The sequence below is a fragment of the Punctularia strigosozonata genome, assembly GCF_000264995.1.
Source record: "Punctularia strigosozonata HHB-11173 SS5 unplaced genomic scaffold PUNSTscaffold_4, whole genome shotgun sequence".
NCBI classification, from domain to species: Eukaryota; Fungi; Basidiomycota; class Agaricomycetes; order Corticiales; family Punctulariaceae; genus Punctularia; species Punctularia strigosozonata.
This window is the reverse complement of record NW_006767436.1, coordinates 1,463,464-1,475,036: the sequence shown is the minus strand read 5'-3', so window position 1 is coordinate 1,475,036 and position 11,573 is coordinate 1,463,464. Positions and strand designations below refer to the sequence as shown.

At 51.6% G+C, this 11,573-nt stretch overlaps 7 protein-coding genes across 7 annotated transcripts; 3 read left to right on the top strand and 4 right to left on the bottom strand.

Moving 5' to 3' along the window:
• Positions 1-83: 83 nt before the first annotated feature.
• Positions 84-788, top strand: PUNSTDRAFT_64451 (adenine phosphoribosyltransferase; the record flags this gene model as incomplete). Its single annotated transcript, XM_007382152.1, has 4 exons — positions 84-143; positions 193-462; positions 513-588; positions 643-788. The coding sequence occupies 4 exons, from the start codon at positions 84-86 to the stop codon at positions 786-788; spliced, it is 552 nt and encodes a 183-aa protein (XP_007382214.1).
• A 22-nt stretch (positions 789-810) lies between these two features.
• PUNSTDRAFT_100415 (alpha mannosidase-like protein) lies at positions 811-4,163 on the bottom strand (the record flags this gene model as incomplete). Its single annotated transcript, XM_007382151.1, has 14 exons — positions 4,013-4,163; positions 3,905-3,957; positions 3,838-3,854; positions 3,396-3,779; positions 3,137-3,343; positions 2,999-3,083; positions 2,868-2,947; positions 2,690-2,816; positions 2,542-2,634; positions 2,455-2,486; positions 2,246-2,404; positions 1,847-2,191; positions 1,628-1,796; positions 811-1,580 (listed from the first exon to the last, which is right to left on the bottom strand). The coding sequence occupies exons 1-14, from the start codon at positions 4,132-4,134 to the stop codon at positions 811-813; spliced, it is 2,643 nt and encodes an 880-aa protein (XP_007382213.1). The 5' UTR covers positions 4,135-4,163.
• Positions 4,164-4,312: 149 nt separating this feature from the next.
• Positions 4,313-5,430, top strand: PUNSTDRAFT_125426 (uncharacterized protein; the record flags this gene model as incomplete). Its single annotated transcript, XM_007382150.1, has 5 exons — positions 4,313-4,514; positions 4,570-4,706; positions 4,762-4,850; positions 4,902-5,163; positions 5,218-5,430. 5 exons carry the CDS (start codon positions 4,313-4,315, stop codon positions 5,428-5,430), a joined length of 903 nt encoding a protein of 300 aa, XP_007382212.1.
• Positions 5,428-6,221, bottom strand: PUNSTDRAFT_51300 (uncharacterized protein). The gene is made up of 3 exons (XM_007382149.1): positions 6,123-6,221; positions 5,662-6,064; positions 5,428-5,605 (listed from the first exon to the last, which is right to left on the bottom strand). Exon 2 carries the CDS (start codon positions 6,046-6,048, stop codon positions 5,791-5,793), a length of 258 nt encoding a protein of 85 aa, XP_007382211.1. The 5' UTR covers positions 6,049-6,064; positions 6,123-6,221; the 3' UTR covers positions 5,428-5,605; positions 5,662-5,790.
• Positions 6,222-7,613: 1,392 nt separating this feature from the next.
• Positions 7,614-9,002, bottom strand: PUNSTDRAFT_142655 (uncharacterized protein; the record flags this gene model as incomplete). The annotated part of the gene is made up of 5 exons (XM_007382148.1): positions 7,614-7,968; positions 8,022-8,120; positions 8,177-8,365; positions 8,424-8,897; positions 8,946-9,002. The coding sequence occupies 5 exons, from the start codon at positions 9,000-9,002 to the stop codon at positions 7,738-7,740; spliced, it is 1,050 nt and encodes a 349-aa protein (XP_007382210.1). The 3' UTR covers positions 7,614-7,737.
• A 259-nt stretch (positions 9,003-9,261) lies between these two features.
• On the top strand, positions 9,262-10,466 carry PUNSTDRAFT_132775 (uncharacterized protein; the record flags this gene model as incomplete). The annotated part of the gene is made up of 5 exons (XM_007382147.1): positions 9,262-9,768; positions 9,826-9,989; positions 10,052-10,124; positions 10,183-10,270; positions 10,327-10,466. The coding sequence occupies 5 exons, from the start codon at positions 9,262-9,264 to the stop codon at positions 10,464-10,466; spliced, it is 972 nt and encodes a 323-aa protein (XP_007382209.1).
• A 135-nt stretch (positions 10,467-10,601) lies between these two features.
• PUNSTDRAFT_64750 (uncharacterized protein) lies at positions 10,602-11,242 on the bottom strand (the record flags this gene model as incomplete). Its single annotated transcript, XM_007382146.1, has 2 exons — positions 10,602-10,998; positions 11,139-11,242. The coding sequence occupies 2 exons, from the start codon at positions 11,240-11,242 to the stop codon at positions 10,602-10,604; spliced, it is 501 nt and encodes a 166-aa protein (XP_007382208.1).
• Between the last annotated feature and the right edge of the window lie 331 nt (positions 11,243-11,573).

Here is an 11,573-nt window from a genome sequence, read left to right as displayed (position 1 = left end):
TTCTGTGACTATGAGAAGAGTGATTGCCACTTGAAGGGTATTTGGGGTGCATCCATTTCTTATCTTCCTTGATAACACTGCTTATGGCCGACACCGAATATCTGCGGAGCCTTTGCGGCGTTCATCCAGACTTTCCCAAGAAGGTCAGTATCTACTGTCATCGGCTACATGCATGCACCTGAAGTGGCATAGGGCATCGTATTTCTAGACATTTTCCCAATCTTCCGGAATCCGGTGGCCACAGAAACACTCATAACGAACTTCGTTCACCACCTAACTTCTGAAACCATCCCGAAATCGCAAACGAAGAAGATCGATGTCGTTGTCGGCCTGGACGCTCGGGGCTTCCTCCTTGGCCCCATAGTCGCGCTTAGGCTGGGCGCGGCGTTCGTACCTGTGCGTAAGAGAGGAAAACTGCCCGGACAATGCAGCGCCGCTGTTTATGAGAAGGAATACGGAGAGGTACGTCCATGGACACTCCACCATGTGCGGCATATGGATGCTCGTTGCAGGATGTGTTTGAGATGCAATCCGATGCAATCCAGCCCGGGCAAACCGTCGTCATCATCGATGACCTGATTGCAACAGGTACGAGCCTGCTCCGTACAGATACAATAGGACTGATTTAAACGTGTTCAACAGGGGGCTCCGCCAGGGCAGCAGGGGAACTCGTTGATAAGCAGGGCGGCAATACCCTCGAATACTTGTTCATCATCGAACTCGCCTTTTTGCAAGGGGCATCGAAACTCAACGCACCGACTTATTCCATAGTTAAGACCGATGATTAGACATCATCAGGCGCCTCGTCATTTATACTATCAGTCTTGTATTGACTAGTGGATGACCATTCAAATACAGATTTTGCTGCGGGTCCCGTTTCCTGACGTCCTCTGTTCGTGTAGGAGCTTGTCGATCGCGAGCCTTGGTGGCCGTCTGCGGCTCCGGTTCTACAGCGAGCATCACTTGACCGCTCACCCCCCTGTCAACGAGATCCATCATAGACTCGATGAGACTACCCGTAGACCGCGTTACGACCACTAGAGCAACCTCGTTGATCGACGCGCCCGCAGCTTGTACATCTTCTTCTCCTGCAGACGGGTTGATCGGGAAGTCGTCGTCGCTGATGACGACGGCGCCAGCGGCCCCAGCATCCCGCGCATGCACCAACTTCTCCAAGAAGGTGCATTCTCCGCGGTGCAGAAGAATGATCACGTCCTCGTAAGTTTGGGTATATCGAGCACAGCCGAAGCGATTGGAGGTGTCTCGGACAAGCGGCATGCCTTCTCCATGCCCAAATCGAAGGACAGGCGATTGATCGGCCCGCAGCGGCTTCGACGGATCCCCGCCAAAAAGTGCAGAATACGCGATTGCGACGAGATCCTCGTCCGCTGGTTCCCGCAGACTCACCTGGGAGTCGAGCATGGGATCGACGTCATGAACGAAGATCCGCATTTGCATCGAGAGCGCACGAATAGCACCTCGATCTTCGTCGATAGGTCCCTGCCCGTCGTAGGGCGCTAGCACCAACGCCGAGTCGTTGATGTATACAATCTGACCGCTTCGAACGGCATGAGGACCCACTACACATGAGTCAGCTGCGATCACTCAGGCAATCCCCTGAACTGACACTTCGTGACATCATACCCCTTGCCATCCAGGCGAGAGACGATATGGGTGCGTATCCCGGTCACATTGTGAACAACGTATCCATCGGCAACGGGAGTGAGCTTCTGTATGTTTGGGCTGCGGTCTTCTGGCGCTGGTTTGCCATTGACCGACATCACGAAGTCGTATGACTACCACCGTATCAGTTCGGGATAATTATGGGAATAAGACATAGACTGACAAATAGGTCCACTCTGGGCACTTCACACCAGCCACTTGGCGACCATCGTTGCTCCTCCGAATCCGTCGGCGATACGCTCACTAACGTTCGTGTGTATTCAAAATCGGTTCGGTCCATCACCCCCGCTGTCAGTCCGGTGGTGGCATCTGGGCGATCATACTCATGCACCGGCGGTTCATATGCAGGGCATTGAAGATTTTCTACACCACGCAGCTTCCTCCGGATAGGTGATAAAGGCTTGATGCGGTCACGAGGTAACATGAGAATGTGCCCTTCGGTGGAGAATGCGTAGCTTGAATCGTCGTCGTGAAGTGGGTTATCCTCATCGAAGAGCAAGTATAAATACTGTAAATTATCAACGAATGGCCTGCCGGCATGATAACTTGATAGAGTACGAACTTTCAGTGTTTCGGATAATACAAAGGATTCCATCCTGTCATCACGTTGGTTTGTTCTAAGGTCCTGTATGCCAGTCAATCCACAGTCGACCTTCGCCCTCGTCGCAATGTCCATCAAAACGCGTTCACCGACGTCAAGGTAAAACGGATCACGAGTTGCCTAGAGCATCAGTCAATTTCGGGCGGTCATTCGCGAATAATTAAGCCTACTCTATAGAGATACCAAGTAGATTCAATGAATTCTAAGAATCCAGGGTCAGTTCGACTGTGGTTGCAGTACATACATTGACCACAAACCAGGCCTCAATGGGTATTGGAAAGAGGTAGCGACTTGGAAGGCAGTATCAAACACTTCCGGTAAACCGGAATGTCGTTTCCACATATTCCAATCTGGAAGTTCATGGGTCAAGTTAATCGTCGGTACGGAGATTTGACAAAAACGCACACATCAGGTGCGACTTGATGGCGTTCTGCACGTCGCCTGCCAAAACCTGCAAACCGGGCCAAAAAGCGGATAACGAGTCTGTTGTCCAGTAAGCGATATCGCCTGTGTTGATGTTGACGCTTCGGAACTAAGATGGAATAAGACGGCAAAGCTGCAGATCCCAAACCGCATCGCGTACCCAAAAGCCATCCGCGGCCCTGGCGTAGCGCATGATAGCAGCATAGGACTCTTGCCAAACGTCCAAGAACTCGACTTCACCTGATCACGCTATTAGGCCGTGGATTACAACAGAGCTTTCGATGATATTACCACTCATGATATACCATTTCAAGGCATATTCGTAGAAGGAGTCGATTCCAGCGCCAATTCCCGTTACTTCTGGATGAGTCCATTTCTAGAAGATTATTCCGTCGGCCATAATCCCCTTTCGGCGGAACATATACTCACTCCGGTCCATATATTTATGGTATTTCCGACTAGTCCTATGTCAGACTTTCTGTTCCACAGTGCAAAGAAGGCCTTGGATGCCGCCTTCTCAAATCGATCGTCATTTGTCAAACGGCTTAGCGTTCCAAACTCCATGATGAGGGATCCGGCTCCCGCTGTACATGTATCCCAGGTTTCTCCTAACGGAACCCCTTGCCGTAGATTCACCTGTTACTCAAGTGAACAAATGTGCAGGCAATGTCATCAAATATCACAATACCCTGGCGAATGGAAGTCCTGTCGGTGACATGAAGGCCTTCAACAACCGATTCCCAAGGTCGTAGGCCATATTGAGAAGTTCGCCATGATACCACGGTAGGTAAAAAATATGGTCTGGCTCGCTGGCAAAGATGTGCGCGGAAAGGAGGCCGCCAAGTACTCGGATGTTGGTTTCGAACACCTGAGGTTTCGTATTGACGTCAAAGGAAACCCAGGTTATAACATCGCGCACAGCCCGTTCAAAGCCGGAACGGTCACCCAGGACTACGAACGTATCGAGGACATCAATCAAGGTCAAGGAGAAGTTGCCAGCGACGTCGTTATACGCGATATTCGTGGGGTCTGTCCAATCGGGACCTCTTCCGGAACACGACAACGGGGTGAGCTATTATTGTTATCCCCATAGTCAGCCTCCAGGTGAGCACCTTCGACAGATAACATGCCTCATCCAGCGGAAACGCTGCGGGAGCACATGAGGAATCGTGCGCAGGCAAGCGAGCGGGCACTCACCGTATCTCATGTAGCTATTGAATCCATGATACCAGAGTTCACGGGTCGCGTTTCTATAGCGTATAATAGTTATTCCTTCCTCGGTGGTGTGATCAGGCGAGGATGTACCTTACTTCCTCTTTGCGCTGAGTAGTCCAGCTGGCCCTCGCGAAACCTCCGACATGCGGTAGTGTCCATAAATGGAGTAGCAAAGTACCGCATACTACGCGTAGCGCTGACGGCCACTTCATCAAACAGGTATCCTCCCCGTTGATAAACCAGAGAGCATGGGCAAACAAGCGATGATGACTGGTTCGTTACTCAAGTGCTCGTGTGGACGCAGGCACGGACGTGGCGAATAACAACCACGTGGCCCAGTCACTGCAAGAGGTCGGAGCCGGAAGTTGCCGAGCATCTGCACTTTCCTCGATGTCTCAACAGTCTTTGCTCGACGCACTCTACAATCATGGACAGGGTTTTTTGGGTCGTTTTGGCACATCTCAGCCCCCAAACAAGCGTAGGAAGCTCTCATCAGACTCCGACGGGGCTGTGGATGAGGAAGAATGGACTGGTATTAGCACATTATCCGACGAAGGCTCAGTAAACACAGACGGCAGCAGTGAAGAAGATGGTGCGCTGGATAGAGCCATGAGCTCATCGTTCAATATATCAATGAAATAGGACAGAAACGTCAGATACCCAAGAACAGGGCGCCGGCTTCAACATCAGCAGTCCAGACCCGGAACCTAGCGTGGTCGTTTTCTCAGACAGCAAGACAACTGCATTACCCCCGAAAACGAAGAACCAGAAGAAAACATTCATGGTATCTCCAATTGATGTATGGTGGTTGGTAGAACCTGATCCGCAGACGATCACAGTCCTCGAGGGTATCGAAACTGAACCAGGACAGCGACAGCTCCAACCACAGATCAAGCCGTCAGCAGGAAGATGCGGAAGAAAATGAGAAGTACGTATCATATTCATGGTGATTTTAGTTTATCTCAGGATTGATTCACAGGACAAACCAGCAGAATGATGCGGCCCTATATCGTCTAGTGCACACCCAACTTCTTACTGGTTCCTTGAATACCGAGCTTGATCTAACTCCGGCACAACGTCGCAAGGCACTGCAAGGTCGTGTGATGGAATTAGCTGGCTACACTTCCCTCGGTAAGGGCGAAAAGAGTATCCGACGAGAGGAGATGGGCAAGGCAGCGAAACGCGTGAGAGAAGGGTTGGCGTTTAAACAAAAGGAAAGAGAGCAGAAGCGACTGGAAGAGGTGAGCTACAGAATTCTCATGATCGATCCCCTGTCTATATCGACACATCTATAGGCAAAGAACTTGGGCAACTACCATCCAACACTCAAGAAACTATACGATTCCGATTTCGACAGGAAGCTCGCCCGTAAACGCGACAAGGGACTTGCAATGGGAGTCGGGAAATTCAGCGGTGGAGTACTAAAACTGGGCAAGGCCGAGATCAACACTATCCACGGAAATCCCACAAGCAGCGGAAGAAGGAAACGCAATAGTAGGCGGGCATGATTGTATCCTTTTTTCGGGGGGTAAACCTAGTGGATCGGGACGTGGGACATAAACATTGGATGTTTGGGGAAACATTTGTGTCAAACATATCAGCAACCCCTCCATCGTCTAGGAGCATGGCGGGTCAACGATAGTGTTCGCGTCTCCTTGTATATAGGTGATCATCTCGGAAGTGGTGAGTTCTGTCACCATCGCCTGACGATGCGTAGTAACGATCGTCGCGCCGTCGAGACGAGTGCGGGTAGGATTCGCTTCGGCTTTCTCGCGAGCGATGCTCGGAAGGCGTGGAGGTTTCATCTTTGATGGCACCATCGCTGAGGCGTGCATTAGCGCATAATGACAAACATTGCGACAACGGACTTACCGCATGTGACTAACATCCGCGGTATCGGGTGTATCGTCGACATATAACAGTCTGGTAACACGATCGTGGTCACCGCTACGGGCGCGACCGTGGTCGTGATGTCGGGATCTGGAGCTGGACGGATTGTGGTCGCGATATCGATCGTATGTGCTGTGGTGATCTCGATGGTGCGTGTGTTCCCGGTCGCTGCTCGAGCTGCCAGAGCTCGAGTATGCCCGGGACCGGCCAGAGTAACTAATTTGTCCGTGTATCATGTTGATGTTCGCGGAGGTACAGTGTTAGACCAACTCACTCCTTATATTCATGGTGACGACCTTGGTCTAAATAGACGACCTTAGGGGCACTAGTGCTCCTAGACGGAGAACGATGACCGTACTGGCTTGTGCTTTCATCGTCACTTCGAAAATGCGACGGCCGGTGATAGTTACTGTAACTCAATAAATCTGGCAGGCTGCTTTGATATGACAGCACTCACGGAAGGGAATAACCGCGAGATCGATCAACTGAAGCCGCCTTTGGTTGATCATAAAGAGGGCGAGTGTCGCGCGCGTCCTTCGGCACGCCGTCAAAATCGCCGACCCTACGGTGCATGAATGTATCAATTTAAAGTTGACGAACTAGCTCCAATTCTCGAATATACCTCGTTAGTTCATTTCCATCTTCGTCCTCAAAAATGACCGGATAGCCTTCTGGTATAACATAATAGGAAACCCCAGAGGAGCCACTGTGCGAGCCTTTACTCCGTCCGGAGCGGGAGCTAGTTTGGGATCCCTCTCCCAAGGTGATAACCTGGCATCGGTGATTCATGTGTCAGTCCCTGTCATCTGATATCAAGAATATGTTCGTACTTCTCCGTCACTGTCTACCATGACGATTATCGGTCGCGGTCCACGATGACGTCGAGAAGATCGAGAGGTAGATCCGGAGGAGGGGACTTCACTAGACTGCGTTGGTGTTAACGTAAGGAAAGAGTATGACGAGCAATGCCTATGTGCAAACGTACTGGATTGCTGGTATGTGAACGCGTGCGAGGTGGCAGAGGTGGCAGCGGCGGCGATCTCTCTCGTGTAATTGCAGGGGGCGCGATGACACCCGTCGATGTATGATATCCTGGAGACTGCCTAACTCTGTTGTGGCTCGAATGTCCTGTCATAATGCCTTCCGCAACGGAGACATCTGCATATATGTCTTCAGGATGATGTTCGAAGCTTGCTGATTCGAGGATGTTCTCAAGCTGTGTCGACTTCCCGCTCTGGGAGGTATTGGATTGGTGCTGCGCCAAGTCATTGAGCCTCGTAACTGAGCGAAGGAAACGGCAGTTAGCGTACCTTCCGGTTTGACAGCATTCTGCGCCAGGCAGGTCGTTTATCCGCGGAAACTCTGGAGACGCGGTAACTGGTGGTGCGAGTGGGCATCACAATACAGACTGTCGGAGCGTAGGTCAACGAAGTTGGGAAAGGGAAGTGAGAGCGAGAGCAGATTGTTGTGATCGAAGAACAAATTCTCGTTCGATATATGTGAGCGGGCACGAGTCGGGGGCGCGGTTCCGGCGCAGAGACCAGGAGGCCCACACGATCCGAGAGGAGGCGGAGCGATGTATCTTTCGATGAGAAACGCCGTACCTCTCTGATGAATAGCCGCGCGCGAAAAACGAGGAAGGCTCACTCGGGAAAACGCGACGACCTCGTGGTAGAGCAGAAGACGCAACAGCCCAATTTTCAGGTGCTATGAGAAGGGAATCCTAGTTTCTAGAATTCGAACCTTCTCTAAAGGCGTATCATTCGCGACTGCCAACAGTACGAGCTGCTAGAAACCTAGGATAACACGTATGTGTTGCACAGGAGGAGTTCTGCTGGCATTACATGTAAGACTGACAAGCCCACAGCTACGTGGCAGTTACCGATAGGGTGCACGACCCATTCTTCCATCTTGAGAAGCCTCGTTCAAGTAAAGTTAAGCTGCCCCTGGAGTTTCTTGACTTCGCTCAGAGCATGCGCGACTCTGCCAATCGCATCCGCCGTCTGAGATATAGATGCAGGGTCGAGTATCATGTGGCCACCGGAAAGTAATTCTAGTCGTTCAGAGAGAGAAAGCAAGCTTCGCTGCAATGACCTTGCGGTCGATTCCAAGGACGAGCTAGTTGACGGATCATCTTTGTCTGTAGCGGTCCGTGTCTACGTCCTGAAATAAGCACAAGGTCGATCGCCGTATGAAGGAAGGCGCCAACCGTTAGTGTCGCGGATCGTCTCTGAGCAATGGCAGTGTCTCTGCGGCCTTCCTGCAATAGAGCCGATGAATTAACGGTGTTCGACGACGTCGCCGGCGCCTGTGACAAGTTTTCAGAATAAAATGCAGTGTCCGCTTTCGCATGAGTACCCATACCCCTTGGGTGTCAACTTGCAAAACGAGTTTCTCCTTGTCAGGGGAGCCATGCGCGCCTTGAGCCAATCTTACGGCAGCTTCGTTACTTGGTGGTTCGCTTCGTGCCGCCGAGCTATCTGACGGTACCAGTCTATCCCAGCCATTCATATCTTTTTCAGTGACGTAGGCCGTCTCACATGCCACGCATTCCTAGGTCGTCGCATAGTCATTCGATGTACAACATTGGAGAATGCGCGAATTTACATACTTTACGCGAATCCTTCGAACCCCCAACTCTGGGTGGGCGAACGAGAGGAATGCCATAGCACCGAGGATTTGGGCATTCGTCTGCGAGCATTGCCCATCCCTTGAGAAGACGTTTCCCAATTTCGGAAGAAGCAGCATCCGACTGTTGTCGTCGACGTCTGCTTTCCTCTGTTTCGACGGGCGGTGCAAACGTCGGGGAACTGAGCGCACTAGACACATCCGTTGCTGGCGTGGATGAACGCGAGTGATGGCTGCTAAGCTCGAGGCTTTCAGCGCTGAAGCTAGATGAACGCGTCGTCCGGCGTAGCAACGTTGGGGTGTCTTCAGCCTTGGGGACCGGAGATGACACGGGTGCCGACGCCTGGGGGTCCCTGTCGCAATTGACGCAAAACTGTACGACGGGCGATGTCCCTTGGGGTGAGCGCATCAAGGGGACATTGCAACCCGGGGTGGCACACGGCGAGTCGGTAAGGACCTGTATAGCATGAATCAGACAGCCGTGGAGGACTGCGGAGTCACCTACCCATCCCTTCAGCATATACTCTCCCAACTTGCTCGAAACATCGATTATCTTGCTCATGGTAGTGTCAAGAGATTGAGTTCAGCGCAGTAGCAGACTTGGCATTCACAAACGCTTCCAGGGCTCCACAGCTATTACTTACACCAGGCTGCACGTTACCACGAGGACTCCTTATTATATCCGGACTCACTGAGCTCATTTCGTTCTTTCCGTTCTACAGATCTACCGCATGTTGCGCCAAGTTACACAAATATCATCACGTTCAATAGGGCCCTACTGCGCTCCTGCTGCCGTTCCGTTTGTTCTGCGTCATGCACACATGAGTGTCTCCGATCCTCAGTCCCGACCCTCGATATCTTTTGCACACCCTCGCGACCCTGGCTCGAGGACTAACGGCTCCGAACGACAAGAAAACACGCAAACATCACACACGTCAAATGCTCAGGCACTATCCGCAAATAAAGGAGATCAATCCGTCACCCAAGGATCGTCACCGCACCCCTGGTCGACGACATTGGCGACCGCTGACAGTGAAGCAATTCCTGACTCGCCTCCATCTTCTTCTCCTGCGAATGGCAATAACTCGGTCGTCGTGGAGAATCCGTCAGCGTTGGCTAGTCATGGCCCGCCTCCTCCCGTTCCTGCTCCCTACATTCCGCCGGCGTACTCAAACCCTCCTTTTAACACACACCTCTTTGTTAAGGCACTTGAGAAGACGTTCCCAACGCAAACTGCTAGGAGCTTGATGCGTGCTACACGTGCGCTGCTGGTTGATCGCATAGGGCGGGTGCGGCGGGAAGCGCTGACAACGAAGGACCTCGAAAATGTCAGTCTTCATGCATGCAATATTCAGTTCATATCCCTGTTCATGGAACTATCTTAGCAAGCTTATCTGTTCCGGGCAGCCATCTCTGAGATGCGCGCCGAAGTATCCGTTCGACTTCGAAACGAATCCAGCAAAATTCAGACTTCAAACGCGGCCCTTCGCCGCGAGATCGATCGACTGGACACAAGAATTAGGGAGAATGTTGGCCAATTGAAGCATGAGTATGTTTTAGGCTATAGCTTAGAGCCTGTGGACACTCAACACTTCATACATAACCCCCTAGGATCCAGATGGAACTTGATAGTCGCAAGCACGAGGCTCGATCAGAGCTCAAGCAGCAAGATATCATAATTGAGGTTAGCGGGTTTTTTTCTTCGTTCCAGCATACTCAATATACCCGCCTCTATATTGCAGGGCATGCTGAACAAACATCTTGTCTCCCTCGGTGAAGCACGATCCCTGATGGAAGAGATTCGTTGGGATAACCTTAGAAGATCAGTGTGTAAGTTGTTTCGTGCTGTTGAGTCACCGTATTACGATGAGCATCTCTTGCCGCAGTGACACTTTCCGCCTTCCTTGTCGTCATTCTCGTTGCAATGGAACTACGGCCCAAGCCCAAGCCTGCGTCAACGGAGAAGCCTGTAGAAACGAGACATCCTGAATCAGAGGGACTGGAAGAGATGCAAGGATATACATAGAGAACTATGAGCGAGCTACGTGGCACGAACATAAGAGATAGCATCAGTGGTCTTAATTACATCAATATCACTGCCGAGTATACATGGGGTAACCAGTCTACTTGAAACGACGATCCGACCGGTACCTACGGAACATCACACACCCAGTTTGCCCATTGTCTCCGCCAGTGCCTCCTCATCATCTTTATCTCCAGATTCCTTCCGTTCACCCGACGGCTTCGTGTCTTTATTTGTCGACAGTGTAGTTCCAGCTTTAGTGGTGGGCATGTCGTCGTCGTCGTCATCCTCCCAGCTCTCTGCAACCTTCTTCTGCGCCGCCTCCTTCCTCTTTTCTTTCCTCTTTTCATTCTTCTTCGCGCTCTTGCTTAAACCCGTCTTCACGGGTTGAGAGTCGGCTGAAGGCGGCACCCATCCTATAATGTGACCTTTTGGCAACGCGTTGCGGTCCATCTGTGCCTGACGCGAGCCACGAAAGCGAGAGACGTCCTCCTGCGGCGTGAATCCCGGACGGATCTTGCGCTCCTTGCGCACCCTGGGTATCGAGTCGATTTGCGCAGATTATGAATTGTGCGCGCGATCGACCAGATAGGGAAGGCGGACGGCGTACGGCGTTGCAACAGATATCAAGTTATTTTCATAGTCCGGCGGAAGGAACGCTCAGACACAACGTACGATCCATCTGCCCTACGAGATTCCGGAACTACTCTTTCAAGCGTCCGCGGATCGACGGCAATCCCGGCACTGGTAGTTTGAGGGATAATATCGGGTTTGGACATGGCCACAGATCAAAGTGGGAAACGGTAGTCGCGAGTCAAGTCATGAATATGAATATGTACATCATCGTGTTGAACTCTCGCGCGCGTCATTGACGAGGAAATACGGGTGAGACGTAAGTCACATACACAGGTGCATTAGCGTTCAGTACAAGCGGAAGACGAAGTCTGGGGATTTGGAACTGAGGGTACGAAACTAGCGGATAACGTGAACGATACTCTGGGGAAGGGGGGAAAGGTAGAACAGACGTGAGTGAAACGCTGATTTTTATGGGAGTCAATAGTTCAGGGATAAAGATAACCGCCCTCTACAAAGCCGGCAGTTGCGGCGGCG